The following is a 16,331-nucleotide window of genomic DNA, read 5'->3' as shown; positions in this document are numbered from 1 at the left end:
TCTTCTGAAACCCTCCTGGCTCTGGAGTTGCTGAAGACAGTGTTGCACAAAACTGTTTCCTCTCATCTTTCCCCAGACAGTTTTCCCATTTCTGTACATTGCTGTCTTACATGGCAACTTATACTATCCTTGAGTTGTGTGGTAGGCACAGTTACTTATCATCCTTCCCTCCTTTCCTTTGTACTTGTTTTAGGATTTCATACCTTTATTAAACTTTGAGACTTAGTATGAGTTGTGTTGCTTGTTTGTGAGTCTGTCTTCTGTACAGACAAACCCATTATTAAATATATTTTTACTAAATCACCTTTCCCCCCCTTTTCATTAAGAGCACACCTAAAGAAGAAGCTGAACTCAGGTTTTGCCAGCTAACAAGAGAGTATCAAGCTTTGCAAAGAGCATATGCATTGCTCCAAGAACAAGTTGGTGGAACCCTGGATGCAGAGAGAGAAGCAAGGGTAATTTTTTAATTGAATTTGTTTTAACTCTGAAATAATAGAAAAAGCTGAAACCATTTGTAATACCAGGAGGTATCTTTGCAGGTCAGTGAAATGCAAAGCCCAATGTTTTTGAGGATTAGAGGATGTCATAAGTAGGGAAATAATTTAGATTCATCTGTGCAATCAGAACAAAGATTTCATTATGCTTTATTCTAGCATGTATAATATATTAAAGATTTCTATGCTATGAGAGTGATAACCCATTTGAACCTGCAATTTGAATAGTGACATGATGAATTTTAAATGAATCACAGGTTGTTACAAGGGCATAGGTACTTCCATCATATGATTAGATTAAAAATCTCCCAAATCTGAATCAAAAATCTGACCCAAATCTTGGTTCTGGCTCACTGGGAAGCAGTTTTGCACAAGAGGAAGTGGGGGATTCTGATGGACACCAAATTGGACGGTTAAAAAACCCCTGCCTGTCTTCCCCCTACAACTTCCCCAAACCCCAAAAATGGAGAAGCATATTAAATACTGTGATTATTACATGTTACTGCTTTGCTACACATGGCCACTGTACTGTGCCACTGCAGTGTGTTGCTAAGAATGCAGAAGGAAAATGATTTTAATGTCTTTAAAATTTACTGGTGGTAAAGGACTCAACCAACCTACACTTCTTTTTTATTTTTCCTGTGAAATATAGTTCTTATAATAGTAGAATTACTGCTTTATGGCTTTATTTATTAGAGTTCTTAGCATCTTACAAAAGCCTAGTCAGTTTTGACACTCTTTTTAAGTAGGACACTTAGCCAAGAAGACTTTGAAGATCACTTCTCAAGATAGAATTAGGATGGGGGCATAACTCCATCTACCATTATAAAAGGATTTCAGGGGCAGTCATTTATTTGCCAATTATGAGAGGCCATTATATATTTTCTTTGTCTTCATGGGTTTTTTTAAATTTTATTTCGCAGGCATTTGCAGACTGTACTTTTTGTAGTCTTGGAAATTGTTGCTATTACTTTTTAATGGCATTTTGGGTTTTTTGGTACATCCCTGCAAATCCATCTCTTGAGTGAGTCAGAAATTAGCTTTTTGCATAGTTTATTTTGGTGGGATGAAAATTTCCTATTATTTATAGTTGAGGCTAAAGGTCAAGGAGCCTCAGTGGCTGAGGGTCTCCAGAAACATGTGTTTTAATCCTTTTTGGTTTAATACCTTGTATGATCCAGTGTCTCTTAGTGCATTGCTGGACATAGGGGGTACTACCCACTGTAGTGTACTGGTGAGTGTAATGATGGTGTAAATGGGGAAAACTGACCAGCATCAGCTGTTTATAGGACATGTAATTTGTTTTGGGTCAATATACTTCATTTAACTAAAGGACTTTTTCAGTGCTTAATGCAATTCTCTTTTTCCCTTGTCCTTTTTGCCCAACTGCCTTAAGTTACTAAAGCTTATGAATAGCTTCTTAGAACTCTTTCAGTTTCTAAATTTGTTTTTCTTCCCTTGATAAGAACTTTGTCACATCCCAATATGGGATGTTAACATCTTTTTAGGCTAGGAAGGGAAAATGCTGTTAAACTGGCTGCTTCAAATATTCTGTAACATAAACACAAAAAAATTTTAATGAAAAACATTAAAATGGGCTGATGGGCCACCCTGTAAAATAGTGGAAAATGTATTTACTTTTGATTTCTCCTTCCCCCTTCCCAGACTCGTGAACAACTGCAAGCTGATCTTCTCAGGTGTCAGGCAAAAATTGAGGACCTGGAGAAAGCTCTGATGGAGAAGGGACAGGTAAAAGGCTCTCTTAATGTGCTCTCCCACATCATGTTCTCTGCGTGCAGTGGTGCCCTTGCCATCTTCATTGCTTACTGGTGTGTTGGTGTGAATGATGCAGCTTAATTGCTACTGCAGCATTACATCACTCTAATAAAGGAAAGGATTTTGCAGTCTAAGAAAATGTCATTACAGACTCACTTTCTAACACAGAATACACTAAAGGATAGTACCAAAATAACCACATGTACATGCACATTCTGTTCCCATTGCCATTTGGTGAAGGGCTTTCTCCTCTTTTCCATTTTGTTACTATTTGTTATAAACTCTAATAACATAAATATTCTATATTTCTACTGGAGAATATTTTTGGTGTGTACCAAAGAAAATTTTTAAAACCCCAACTTCTAAGCACACTAGAGATATGAAGACTGAGCCTGTCAGGTTAATGGGAGCCACTTGAGGTGTTACTCTCCTGGGTTTAAAGTCTCAGAGGGCCGAGTTGCTTTCAGATTCCCAAACCATCACACAAAGTAAAATCAGGCCTTGTGCTTCAGTATATATAATATATGTAAATACTCATCAAAGATGTATCTACTGATGCATATTTAATATTATCTAGGGCCCTCAGGAAGTCTGATTAAGAGTTATGAGCATGCATTTGAAAGTTGTTCAGTTGTGTGACTGCTAGAACACACAGTAGAAATTGGGGAGATGTTATTTTATGCTTTATTGTTTGAAATAAGAATTTAAGTTTGCAAGTAGCTTATAGTAATAAGATAGAGGTAGCTATAGTTATATATTTCAAAGATGATCCTGTAGCAGTTGACACAACTTACACAAAATGCCAAATGAATGATAACAGTATTTTATGGTTTATTCTTTGTAATTAAAATTTTCTGTAAGGTTCTGTATCAGTGCAAAGGTTTGGGGACCATATTCAAATTAAGGACAAAAATCATTTATGCTAGCTAACACAAATTGCAACTTGCTTAGAGAATTTAATGTAAATACAATATTACTAAAAACTGAGAATATGTTACTGGTCTAAATCTGGAAGAATAAATGAAACCAAAGACCACCCAAGCATCTACTGCTGCTGTTTTGGTTTGACAAGAAAGATGTTGTGGGCAAACTGCTGTGTAGTTGAGAACATTAACAAGATAGTTGGCTGTAAAGTGTATAATGTAAGTACTGTGTATGTAAATAAGAGAAATGAATTGGGATACCCATGTAATGAGTTACTTCTGTGATTCTTCTGCAAGAGCATTATGTCAAAAAGGTATATCTGGAAATTAGAATTTAACCAATTATCACTTTGAGATTCAGAACCACATTTTCCACTTTGTATCTCTTAGTAATCCTGAGAGGGTGAACAGGGATGTGACAAGGAGCACTGTGATGTTGTTTCTAGTGGGCTGGTTTGTACTGAGCATTAGCTTTCCTCAGAAGGGATCACAATGTCTTCCTGGGAGCTCTAGCGCCTGCTTGATTCTCCTGAGCTGTTAGTATTTACAGTCAACAAAATAAATGGTTGTATGATAAACTGAATTCTTTGTGCACTATGTGATTTTTTAAAAAATTATTTTATTACTACTTTGTCATTTAGATGTCATGGTAGTGATGATGATTTAATAATAATTGTGGAATGTTCATTCTGGGAGCCAGCCCCTGAAGTGTGTTTGTAAAGCAAATAATGAATCAAAAGATCCAAGTGTATTATTCCAGGAAATTTCCTGAAGTCTATTTCAGAGCATGAGATTAGAATCTTGTTGTTAAAAAATTATGTGAAGCTTGGTTTATAACAACTTAAGTAGAATTTCAAAGTAACTGGCAATGGCTTTTGTTAATCTTTCTTCTGGCTGGACCTGTCAATATTCCCCCAGAAGTAACACAAAACTAATAATCCATTTCTTCATGGTAAATTGAGGTGCATGCATAAGAAATTTTATATTAGGTAAAGAAATTTCTAAAACATCTAATGGCAAATATTTAAATAATAATAAATATATTTAAATAATATTACATATATTTAAATAATGGCAAATAATAAATCTAAAAGTTTTGGAGTATGCAATATGCCAGATGGATGAATGCTCAAGTGTCTCAATGGTCTGGTGTGTAAATGCAGTTCTGCTGAGTTCAGGTTTTCTCAGAAAGTGTAGTTGGACTCCATCAAGAAAGATGCAGAAATTTATTATCAATAGAGCAGATTTATCTGTTTTTTCTGTTTGTGTGAACTGGTGTAGTTGAAGCTGCAGTCTGATATAGCTGTTGAACCTTACCACATGGGTGTTTACCATATCCATGCATTGGGATGTCCACCCTAAGGCTGTGCCTGCAACTCTTCATTCCTTGGCCTTAGTAAAATGCTAGTTAAATACTAAACTAGATACCAGATTCTATTTTCAACATTTCTTTCACTTGCCTCAAAAATTCTTGACAAGTGTAATGCCTTTCAGTACTCATTTTAGTATGTTATTCTTATAACATCACAACCATGAAAGCTTGTTTATTACATGAAGTGCATTTTTGTGCATGAATGGAAAAAGGTAGAGAGAACAGTACAACATGAAATTGTAGCAGACAGTAAGTAAGTAGAAAAACTAAAATGTCTTCAAAACTGCTAACTGGAATCAATATAATACCATAATATTTTAGATTGAGATTTCAAGAATATTTGATGGGCTGGGATAACCAGATTTCATTTGTTCCTTATGCAACATGAGAGTGCAAATGTCTTCCTGAAAAAGAATTCATTGTCCTTAATGCTTTAGTAAAGGCATGTAGATTTTAAATAAATCATCCCTTGAACCTAGAAGATAATTTGATCTAGAGTTAATATGGCATATTAAGAGTTGGATATTGTTTTAATAAGCCTTTTAGAGGAGCATGAGCAAGGTGATGTAAATAGATTTCTCTATAGGAAAAACAAGAGCAAATTTGGCAGTTATAATCCATTAAATCTCAATGTCCAGCTATGACTGGCCGTGAAGTTTTGTTCCTTGGCTCTTTAAAGGGATATTTGATGAGGCCTTTTGAAGCCATTGGAAAACCAAAAGGGAAGACATATTTTGGAACAAGTTGGTAATTGGAAATACAGTTTCCAAATGGAGTGTACAATGTCTTGCATCACTTCCCTTTCTCCACAGCCTTGAATTTCTTGTCACAAACACTGTATATTGGCCAGATTCTCAGATTTTTAGCCGAGGGTAATAACTTTATATTGCTGAAGCTTCTTTTTGGTCATTTGGGGTAGTAAAAGCATTTTCATCTGTTCCTCCCATTGTATTTGTATTGCAATACTTAAAATGGGATGATTTTGCAAGAAAGTTTCCAAACCTTTGCAATGGCAAGCAATAGTTTTGAGTTCAGCTGAGTAAATAAATGTTTTAAAAATGACATTAAGCATATAACTATGGTAACCCACAATTGCTACATGTAAAGATTTTAAAGTACATGCTAGCTGAAACATACTAGGAAACAAAAGACTGCTACAGGAAAGAACTTTTATTTTCACTGTAGTATAAAATGCTGTACATCCTTGAAACATTTATTTTTCAGTGTGTGACCATTTTATACTTGAATGCAAAATGATGTCTGAAATCTAATTATTGTAGGCATTAATTTGTCTTCTTTAACAAAACATATGTATTTTCCTCACAGGATTCAAAATGGGTAGAAGAAAAGCAGCTGTTAATTAGAACAAATCAGGAGTTGCTAGAGAAGGTATGTGGGAATATTTTCACCATTGCTGCCATTTATCATAGAAGAAATTGAATGCACTAAGTACTATAAAATCAGCATGAAATTGCTTTATTTATCATCAGAAACAGAAATTTAAGTAAAAGTCTCTGATTAAAGTACCAACATGCTTTTATAGTCTTCAGGAATCAAAGCTGCTTTTTCTTGTGGAATTACATGGACAGCCACCAGTGCATCCCAAGCTGGCTGAGGTTTCTAGTGCCCAATAAAATACACAGATACACAAAGGTTATTATTGTCCTGACCACTAGCAAAATTGCCTGCTCCCTTCAATGTTTTTATAGTTTTTCCACACATTAAGTAATACTGACTGATTTAAGGTTTATTACATTAACTGTCTGAGATACTCAGAGCTGAGCATCTGCATTTTTCTGTGTTGATAGTGGTGGGAAAGTTGGCTAGTCAACTCAGGAAGACAAAAAACTGATATTGTTAATTAGTAGCTTAATATTAATATAATACAAATACAAATAAGATAACCAATTAAAATATCATGATTGAAAGTAGCTACAGACAGGTTTAATTTACTTGGACTTACATGGGCACTGTAAATGTCAAAGTACATTGTGCCAGATGGTACACTTCTATTTAGTTTTTTACAAGAAAAAGATCACCCAGTTAAACTAGACAGTAGACCAAAGCTATTAGTTGGCATAATTAATAGCCAGTATTGAATTTCTATTTTGTCTTTGTTAGTACCCCAAGGCAAAATTCTGCAAATTAAAAAGTAGTCATTAAAACCACACCATTATTGTCTTTCATATACTGTAAAAAATAGATGTCTAATTAGGCAAAGACAATGAGAACAGTCTACCCAAATGTTAATGTAATTAATTTCATTTGCTGGATTTAAAAAGAAAACTTCTACTACTTAACTTATTTAGATACAATATTCATATCACTTTTATGTTACTTCCAGATTATTACTTTAAGAGAACATTGACCATTTTCTGCTGACAGCTCTCAGAAATACTTTCTGATAAAATAATTTCTTATCTCTATGACACAGCCTGATGTATAATAAAAAATGGAAATAATTAACAGGTTTTTTTAAACCCCTGGCTTGTAACTCTGCGCAGTATCTTTTCTAGTGCTTACAGGGTGTTACCATGTTGTGTTTGTCTCACAGATTTACAGAATGGAACAAGAAGAGCATCAGCTGAAGAATGAGATGCAAGATGCAAAAGACCAGAATGAGCTGTTAGAATTCAGAGTGCTAGAGCTTGAAGTAAGAGATTCTCTCTGTTGCAAACTCTCAAATGGAGCAGAAATTATGTTTGAACCCAAGCTGAAATTCCTGTAAAGATTACTGATGTCTGGTGCATGTTTAAGGGAAGACACTTAGGTATCTATTTTTTAAATGTTGTATCTTGGGATAATGAAATTGATGCCACTGCCTTAATATGTTTTGGAGAGAATGCTCACTAATGTTTATAAAGATGTAATATAGCTAATATAAATTGCATATAGTTTGGTTTTCATCTAATAAAATATTTTGTTTTGCAATATTTTGCCTTTTTTATTTGTTTCATTTCCATAACTGCTCCTTTCCTGCATGTAAAATCACCTGGTATGTATTCTACAGCCTTCGCTGGCATTGATTAAATTAACACACCTTCTCACATCTTGCATGCAGTGATCTGACCAAAGATCTGACATGTCCATCACATCAATGTAGAACTGCTTTAAATGACATCAATTTAGTGTTGACAACATTCATATGAAGTAAACTTATCTTTAAAAGAACACATTTTGATAGCAGCTTCCAAAGAATTCCTCTTACCTTAAATCCATTTTCTCATGGTTTAAAATGGTCATGGATTGGAAATAATTGGCTTCAGTCAATGAAAAATAAAAAAAAACCCCAAACCTCTGGCAATGCCAAAGAAAAGTGGTAAAGCAGAATTATAACTTCTGTATGTTAGGCTAACATGTTGCCGATACCAAACAAATTCCATACTTTGCATAAATGAAATAAGCAAAATTATTTGTTATTAGCACTGCACATGAGGCCTGTGGTTACAACTGAAAGCAATGGCTCTCATCCCCTCACAAACTGGGCTCATGTCGGATTTAGTAACACTGAAGTATCTGTGTGTGATGCACAGTTGTCACATGGTTGTATTGCCTGATGACACATTGTTCAGTTTCAAAGATCACCAGCATTCTTAACACTGCTTAGAATAAACTCTCTGACAAACCTGTCATTGTCACTCCTCCATTTTTATCACCCAGCACGTTTCACCAAAAACCTCAGCATGTGTAACTTCTCTGATAAAGATGAAAATGTCATGTCTCCCTGTTATGTGGATGTTCTCTTTGTCTGACATTTCTTTATCTTTTTCTTATCCTTTATCAACCATATGTTTTGATGTCGTAGCCCATTACATTCAAAACTATGAATTTAGGTTATTAGAATTTCAGTAGATGTTCAAAAAAATAGATATGCTTCCTAATACATATCTTTGTATTTTATTAAAGGACTGTAAAGAAAAATAGAGAACAATTTAGCATTTGAATTGGCCATTGCACTAGAAATTGCTTTCTCAAGTGTGGGTGTTCTTAGAAGTAAAACTGTCCAAAAAAAAGTTTTCTTAAGCAACGAACAAATATTCTTCAATAGATCCTTCCTGAATGTATTTTTCTCATGAAAGAATCACATCAAAAACAGCTCAGTATGTCATGTAAGGTTTTGTCATGTGCCAAAGCTTGGAAAAATTCTTTCACAGAATAACAATGGAAGCATTTTTATGTGATTGCAAGAAAAGATTTTTTCCTCAGTAGACAAGAACGTAGACACCATTGTGACTGACAATGCCATGCTTTAGGAAAACCATCAGTTCTACTGGTAATCAGAACAGTATATTTTAGCACACTTATTTCAGATGAAAATTAGGTAAAGTATAAAACATAATCATTTATTTATCAATTAAAGCAAGCAAGTTTAGGTGAGATGAATGCAATAGCAACTGATGAATTTTTAACAATATCTAAATCATAACTGAATTTGGATAAAAATTAAAGTTCCGGCTTTGGTTTACAACAGCTAAGATATTATTGAAGCCCATTTCAGAATTAGACTGTTGATGTAAATATTATTTTTTAAAAGCCTCAGAGGGGAAAATTGCATAGACTACAGAGATTTTTCTCTCTATGCTGTAGTTTCAAATTAGTTTTAACCTAATTAATGAACAAGATTTGCCATGCTTTGTAACTTGTTTAAGAGAATGGATGCAGCCTGCCTGCCATATCAATTAAAGCACCTCATCTGTGATTTAGGAAATAGAGTAATACATGGATGGTCACAGGAACTGAAGTACTTGTAGTAGTGGTCTTTCTGAGAATATGAAGCTCATGTTGCCAAAGCATCCCCTTGTAACATGGAGATGAAATCTGGTGTTTCTTGCTCGTGTTCTCATGGCCAGAAAGAATTCAGAGCAAGACCCAATGCCTTTGTTGCCCAAAGCCTTCAGTCCAGTCATTTTTCACAGGCACATGAAAATTTATTTTAGCTAAAAATTGCTTATGTTATATCTGCCTTCTGAAGAAGTAATAGGTTGGTATTTTGAAGAAATGGATGAAAGTCATCTACATGGACCAGTTAAGTTTTAGATATACTAAATATCTTTAGATAGATGGGAATTTATAATTTTTTGTTTTGTCACAATAGAATTGTAACTGTAGAATAGTGCTGCCTTTCAACATAATCTGACATTTTGGCTCTTGGAGTGAATATAAATGAGGATTTTAAATGCTCTAATAGGAAGGCAGACTGTAGAATAAACAGGGACCAGACACACACGTTTAATTTTAGTGAGAAAATATTTAACAATACTATTTCATGATGAAGTTTAATTTTTTTTCTGCAGATTTTTATTTCTAAATTTTTTATTGTTCCATGAAAGAAAACAGTAGTTAAATAAGGTTATAATCAACATAAAAACCTGCAGAGTATTTCAGGGCTCCAGTCAATTAGGGCCAGTGTTGCAAGGGTTCTGCAGCTGGGGAGTGTCAGGTTGCTTTGCAGAAACTGTGTGCATGGAATCAGCTGGCAGGTAATACTATGTTTGTATTTAGCCAAAATTCTTCAAATAAAAAGTAAGAGGAAATAGAATAGATTTGGAATGAGAGCAGTAATCTGCCTTTTTAATGTACAAGTATGTTTTGTAAAGGTGGGGAATAAATATTAATGTATATTCACAAATATTGTTTTTAAACAAATCTTTCCTCAGGAGAGAGAGAGAAGGTCACCAGCATTTAATCTTCATATAACCACCTTCCCTGAAAACAATGGAAGTGCACTTCAACTGTTCTGCCATCAGGAAGGAATAAAGGTATATCAGAGAAACACTAGAAACAGTTGGATGGCTAGCAACCTTTCTTGAATGACCAGTCTAATATCCAAACAAATGGTTTGACACTTACCAGGGAAGAAAATGCAAAAAAAGAAAACAAATAAGAAAAGACATTTTTAAGTGGGGAAACCATTTTGTAGGAATACAATCTGGTCATGTCAGGAGTTCCTCAGTGAAACTCAAGGCTGGTCACTCAAGATAATTTACATTTAGTCTAGGGAAGAATGTGAATGTTGAAGTGATTCTTTGTCAGGCTTGCTGCAGTTCATGGTTCATGATATTAAATGTCTTCCTCAACTTCAGTGAGTTCAGGAACATGACATTCAGTCCGTATTTTACACCCAGCTTAGTGAAGGCTTTTATTTGTTGAATGAATATGCTTAAGTTATTTGCCAAGGCCAGGGCCTTGAAGCATTAGGTACCTGACCCAGAACTCATTCAGATAGGTCGGACTCTTTTAGAACAAGATAAACATCAGGATCTCCCTTGATTACCTTCTGATATAGGGAAGCAAGAATAACTCTTTTCACTCCTGTTCCCCCCTGAACAGGCTATTCCTGCAACTTGGTTTGCAAGCTGGTTCACTTAAGATTGAATTCAGAGTTGTGTTGTCAGTAATGTTACACAACAGGGCTGGGCAACTTTTCTACAAGTAACTAAAGCATCATCTCAGTGCCACTCACTAGTGATTTATGGTTGAATTTTTAGTTGTGTTTACAAGTCCTCTTATAGGAGACTTGTTGCTATTCAGTGCTTTAATGAGCCCAGCATGATCTCTAGAGGAAACAAACAGAAATTGTCCCTGCATATTTTTAGGAAGTTGAGTAGTCTGAAAGAAAAGAGTTAAAATCTGCTTCTGACCTACAGATTTGGTTGGATTCTCATCTCCCAAAGCACACCAAGAGTCATCAGTCAGCATATCACCTACAAATACAGCCAGACCCACTTTTAGCTTACCTGTTGTTCTGTAGCAGGTACAGTGTACCAGAATCCATAATTCCCTTTTTTCCATTGTATCTATGATATGTTTTAACAGATGGATTCTTTTCAATATGCCTTTCAGTTTGCTTACCTGGAAGATGGGGCAGTCACCTAAAACGGGCAGACTGAAATGGTTGACCTTTTATCTGTTTTCAGTGCTTTTAAGAATTATTAGCCATCAGTAGCAATGTAGATTCCAGAATGATGCAACATCTAATTTGGTTTCTGATTCTTCCTTTATGCATCATTTGGAAATAAATTATTAGGATGATTATTTCTGGCTCAATGGATGCAAGTAAATTCCATTCTTCACTAGTGTAACTCGTTGGCTAAAGAAGTTTCTGTTCAGCACTGTCAATGATGACCATAATCAATAGTTTTGTTTCTAAAATCCATCCAAACACAAGTGTATTAGGATCTGCACCATTCCAGAGTTAGGGATGTGAACAGTTAAATAGCTCATGTAGCATTTGGGAACACCCCTGAAGTTCTTGGGAAGAGCTGGAGGGGACCTCTCAGGATAGAAAAACTTGAAAACTGCACATGGCTCTGTGACATGTTGGCCCTTTCTAAGTGCTGGATATGAGCAGAAGTTCTTTTCCTTTATGTGTATTAAGTATTTTGGATTAACATGGACTGTTCCATTCCCATGCTCTCAAGGCTTCCTCCCTTCAAACAGCAAGGCTGCACACAGGCTGTTAGTGGAAATGATCCCTGGTCCATGTTAACTTTGATGTGTTAACTTGCAGAGCAAACTTGGGATAGTTCAGGAGAACGTGATTACCTCTGTTTAAACAGTTCCATGACCCTTTTCAACAACTTTTTAAACTTTAAATAGAGTTCTGGGGCCTAGGAATGTATCCTGGCACAGTGTGAAATACATCATGTGAATTTTATCAAGAAAAGGTTCTTCACCCATGGGGTGGTTGGGCACTGGAACAGCTCCCCAGGTAAGGGGTCACAGCTCCAGCCTGACAGAGCTCAAGAAGTGTTTGGACAATGCTCTCAGGCACATGGTGTGACTCCTGGGGATGTGTAGGGCCAGGAGTTGGACTCAATGATCCTGATGCATCTCTTCCATCTCAACATATTCTATGATTTTGTGAGTCCATTAATTTATGCCTCTCTTTTTTGAATCAGAGGAGTTGTTTTCTTTATTTCAGTGGCAGAGCCTTAATAAGGATGGGCTGTTCAGTTTATTATCTAAGAGTTGAGTGGCAGAGAAATGTGGCTTTCTAATCAGAAAGATGATTATGAGCTGATAAGCTCTTTGGAGGAGGATGTTCAGCCCACTGTGCACATTCCTTTCTGCCACTGTAAGGCTGATTTGAAACTCCATGGTTTTGTTTAAAAAGCAAACCACCAAGCAAACTTTCTTAGCAATTATTTGTTTATACTCTCTGTCCTTGAAACTTCTGCAGCTTGATGTGGTTGATGCTCCACTCCAAACAAACAAAAAAGTCTTTTAAGCCCTTTCTCTTTACATCTTTTAAACCTGTTTATCAGTTTTGATCTTTCTTCTACACACATTAGCAGGATGAGAAGTGTGAATGATAAAGGAACATTCTGCCCTCATGCACAGACATCCAGGTTGCTTGTTATAATTGAAAGTGACTTTTAGTTTTGTCTTGAAGTACCAGTAATTACTTTTGTAACTGTGATGCAAAATTATGTTTCACTTATTTACATTTGAAGTCTTTTCACACACACAGAGAATAAAGGGTACATAAAATGTAGCATATAAAAATTGTTTTTAACCTACTTCATAAAAAATAAGTGTCAAACATCTTTTTCAGGACGTGAATATATCTGAACTTATGAAGAAGCTAGATATTCTTGGAGATAATGGGGTAACAATTTTTTACTTTTAAATGTACCTCCAGTTTCATGGTTAATTTAAAGCATTATTTTTCACAGCAAATACTAACATCCAAGACAGTGCACTGGGTGATTTTTATATGCCTGGGTTTGTATGAAGAATATGTATGGTTAGGAATGGCTTTTACAACGTGAAATTTTTTAGTTAAACTGATGGTAGTGAAAAGAGTATTTTTTCAAGGTAGAATTTGGTCTAGACCAAATGATACAGAAAACAGGCACTGTAATAGGCAAAGTGAAAAGATGCAAAACAGAAGTCAAAGCCAGACCAATATGTGAATTATTCCTCTTGAGCAGTTATAGTAGCACCTTCTACTGTGAAGGCTGTCACTGCCAGGAGTGGATTTTCTGGGAGAAAGGCAAGGATAACTGTCTCCCCTTTTTCCTCTTTATTGCTAAATACAGTATAAAATCTTAGCCACACATTTGGGGCACAAATGTGCCCAGAGAGCTGACTCCAGTTTATAGCTAGATTTAACAGATTCAAGTCTTTTTAATACTAGTTTTAAGTTTTAGATTTGCATATCATGTTGCAAGTCCTGTGCAGGTTTCTATGGCACTTACTTTTTGTACTGTTTTTTTTAATTAGAAGTTTGAAGTGCATGAAGGTGAGATTCACTTGCTGCAATGCTTTGTCCAGTGAACTGGCAAAAACAGGGAAAAAACTGTAAAATCCCTGACTGAAACCACTAAATTTTCATTGAATGATCTGTTTCATTAAATGATCTGTTGAATAAGTGTTGTGGTGCTGGTATACTGAAATAGAGTGGAACTAAGCACCCTTGGTTTAATTTTCAGTACTTTCAGTTGTGGGTCATGTTTTGGTCATGTCTATAATCCTAAATGTTATAACTGATTTACTTTTTGAAGTATGGTTAAAACTTGCTGCTCATGTTAAAGGATGAATTTTTAATCAAAATTAAAATGCATCTTTTTGTATTTTAGAATTTGAGAAATGAAGAGCAGGTTGCAATAATCCAAGCTGGGACTGTGCTTTCCCTCTGTGAAAAGGTAGAATTCAGTAAATATTTTTCTCTGCTTAAAATTGGCCATGTCTTGTAAGGTACCTTATTACACTGCCAGGGAAGTATGGCTTCTCTGTCCAGGTCGTCTTGATTGGAGCATGTGTTGATCCTTACTTGAATGTTGGGATTGTGGTGTCTTGAGGTAAAGCCAAACTTAAGAAAGAAACCCAGTTTAAAAACAAAAGCATGTTTTGGAGATATTCCCTTAGCATAAAGAACTAAAAATCCACTTAACAGAAGAGACTCCATTCCCAGAAGTGCTGTGCCCTCATTGCTCTGGCAGCAGTTGTAAGGTGCCCTCTGTGAGGTGCCCATGATCCCTTTTGGGCTCATTTCTGTGGATGACTGAAAAAGCTCAGAGTAGTCAGTGGTCCTCTCCTCTGTAAATTAGTGGACGTAGAGAAAAAGTAGCTTGCACAAGACAATCGAGTCACTCATTTCTGTATGGCCAGTTCTTTACTTCCAGAGAATATAATCTGTATGTGAAAGGGGGGACATTTAGAACTAAGAAAGACTTGCATATTTCTCTGAAGAAGCTCTGTGCATCCTTTTCATATGCTTCCATTAAATCTTGCCTGATGTATTGTTGAAATTCATCAGATATTTTAAATTAAAATTTGAGCAGTTTTAATAATTGCTTTAATTGATATAATTTTGATAATCTACTTATCTAAATACCTTAAAGTAAATAATCTACATTAGGTAATTTAATAATCATTAATTTAAATGAGTAATTGCTATAATCAAAATAAAAATGGGGAAAAGGGCTAAAACAGTTTTTCACTGTGCTGTGGCATTAAAAGAGGAGGAATTTCAGCACTTCACATCCAAAAAAAGAAAAGGATAAAAACTACACTATTAAAGGGTAACATATAGACTCCCAAAAATACTGTTTGTGTCTCCTGTGTCCCATGGTTTATGAAAGGGTAAGAGGTATAGAACATTCAGAATCAACATTTAGTTTTGCATATCATTTGCATACCTTAAAAAAAATTAGACCTCTAATTTTTGCAAATAGCCCTTCACTTGATTGAGGGTAACTGTGAGAGATGCTCAGGATTTCCCACTTCCACTGATTTCAAAGGTTCAGAATGCTCAAATATCCGTGGTGAGGCTTTCCTTAGGAATATCTCCAGCTTGTCACCTTCAAAATGAAGAAAACAAAGATGGTGAAAATAGAATCTCAGGGGAATATGGTGTTCCTGTTAATTTTTTTCTGTAGAAAGCTAACCCGTTAAGCAGATAAAACAAATTTCCATTTTTATTCATCAGTCTTAAATCGTGGAAGGTTCAAAATGATCAAGAAATGAATTCACATTTTCTAAGCTGTAAACTTATGTTTCTGTGCAAATTTTCTGTGCAAATCTTGGGGAAAAAAGCTAGTATGTCATTAATTCCTTTGAGTCTGAGGCTGAATCAATTCACCAAAATACTAAATTACAGGAGTTGCTGTGCAAAGGTTAGCAAAAGACTTAAAGAAGATATGAGTAGTCCAGTGTTAGTAAACAAGGCAGTTGAGGAAAGCAATAATTATCAGTGGCAGATCTGCTTGCTCTGTAAGCTGGTCATGGGTCCTTATTGAAGACCAGTAGGGAAATTAAATGAAATAATTCAGAATACATCATTCCATCCATCCCAGTAAACTTAAATGGAAATATTAACATAATACTGGTGACAGTGATTAAGCAAGAGCCTTGTATCCATGCATTTTGCTATTATGATGTGTAATTTTACCTTTAGAATGCAATTGCGGTTCTCCATTCTGTTTTGAATGTTACCATAATGTCAAGGGATTCATAGTAGCAGCTACAAGAGTATCCATCTGTCTGTCTGTTTTATTTTTCCCTTAACATCACCAATGTTTTGCAAGTGAGCCTTTTCCCACAAAGAATGCAGCAAACTGTGCAGAATTAACTGCTGAGTTTTCCACCTTGTCTTTTGTTTAAATTGCCCTCTGGAAAAATGAAGGACTGGAGGCCTGAAGTGAAATGATGGTTTCACAAATCAGGCCAACAAGCATTTGAGTAAGAAACAATCAGGTTGAATTTGCATTCTTGACCCAAGTCTATTTTGTTTCTTGAACTTTACAGGGGAAATCCCCA

At 35.4% G+C, this 16,331-nt stretch overlaps 1 protein-coding gene across 2 annotated transcripts in view; it reads left to right on the top strand.

The window, feature by feature from the left end:
• Nucleotides 1-16,331, top strand: part of JAKMIP1 (janus kinase and microtubule interacting protein 1) — a 141,461-nt gene that overhangs the window by 98,835 nt on the left and 26,295 nt on the right. The window contains exons 11-17 of one of the 2 annotated variants that reach the window (XM_030239075.2): nt 327-455; nt 2,160-2,243; nt 5,892-5,954; nt 7,120-7,218; nt 10,223-10,324; nt 13,123-13,176; nt 14,150-14,215. In XM_030239075.2, coding sequence (XP_030094935.1) covers nt 327-455; nt 2,160-2,243; nt 5,892-5,954; nt 7,120-7,218; nt 10,223-10,324; nt 13,123-13,176; nt 14,150-14,215 — 597 coding nt within the window. Of the gene's footprint in view, nt 1-326; nt 456-2,159; nt 2,244-5,891; nt 5,955-7,119; nt 7,456-10,222; nt 10,325-13,122; nt 13,177-14,149; nt 14,216-16,331 lie in introns of those variants that run through there. The other variant, XM_050974012.1, reaches the window with a different exon arrangement.

The sequence above is a fragment of the Serinus canaria genome, chromosome 4 (assembly GCF_022539315.1).
Source record: "Serinus canaria isolate serCan28SL12 chromosome 4, serCan2020, whole genome shotgun sequence".
Lineage (NCBI taxonomy): Eukaryota > Metazoa > Chordata > Aves > Passeriformes > Fringillidae > Serinus > Serinus canaria.
This window is presented reverse-complemented; position numbering and strand designations above follow the sequence as displayed.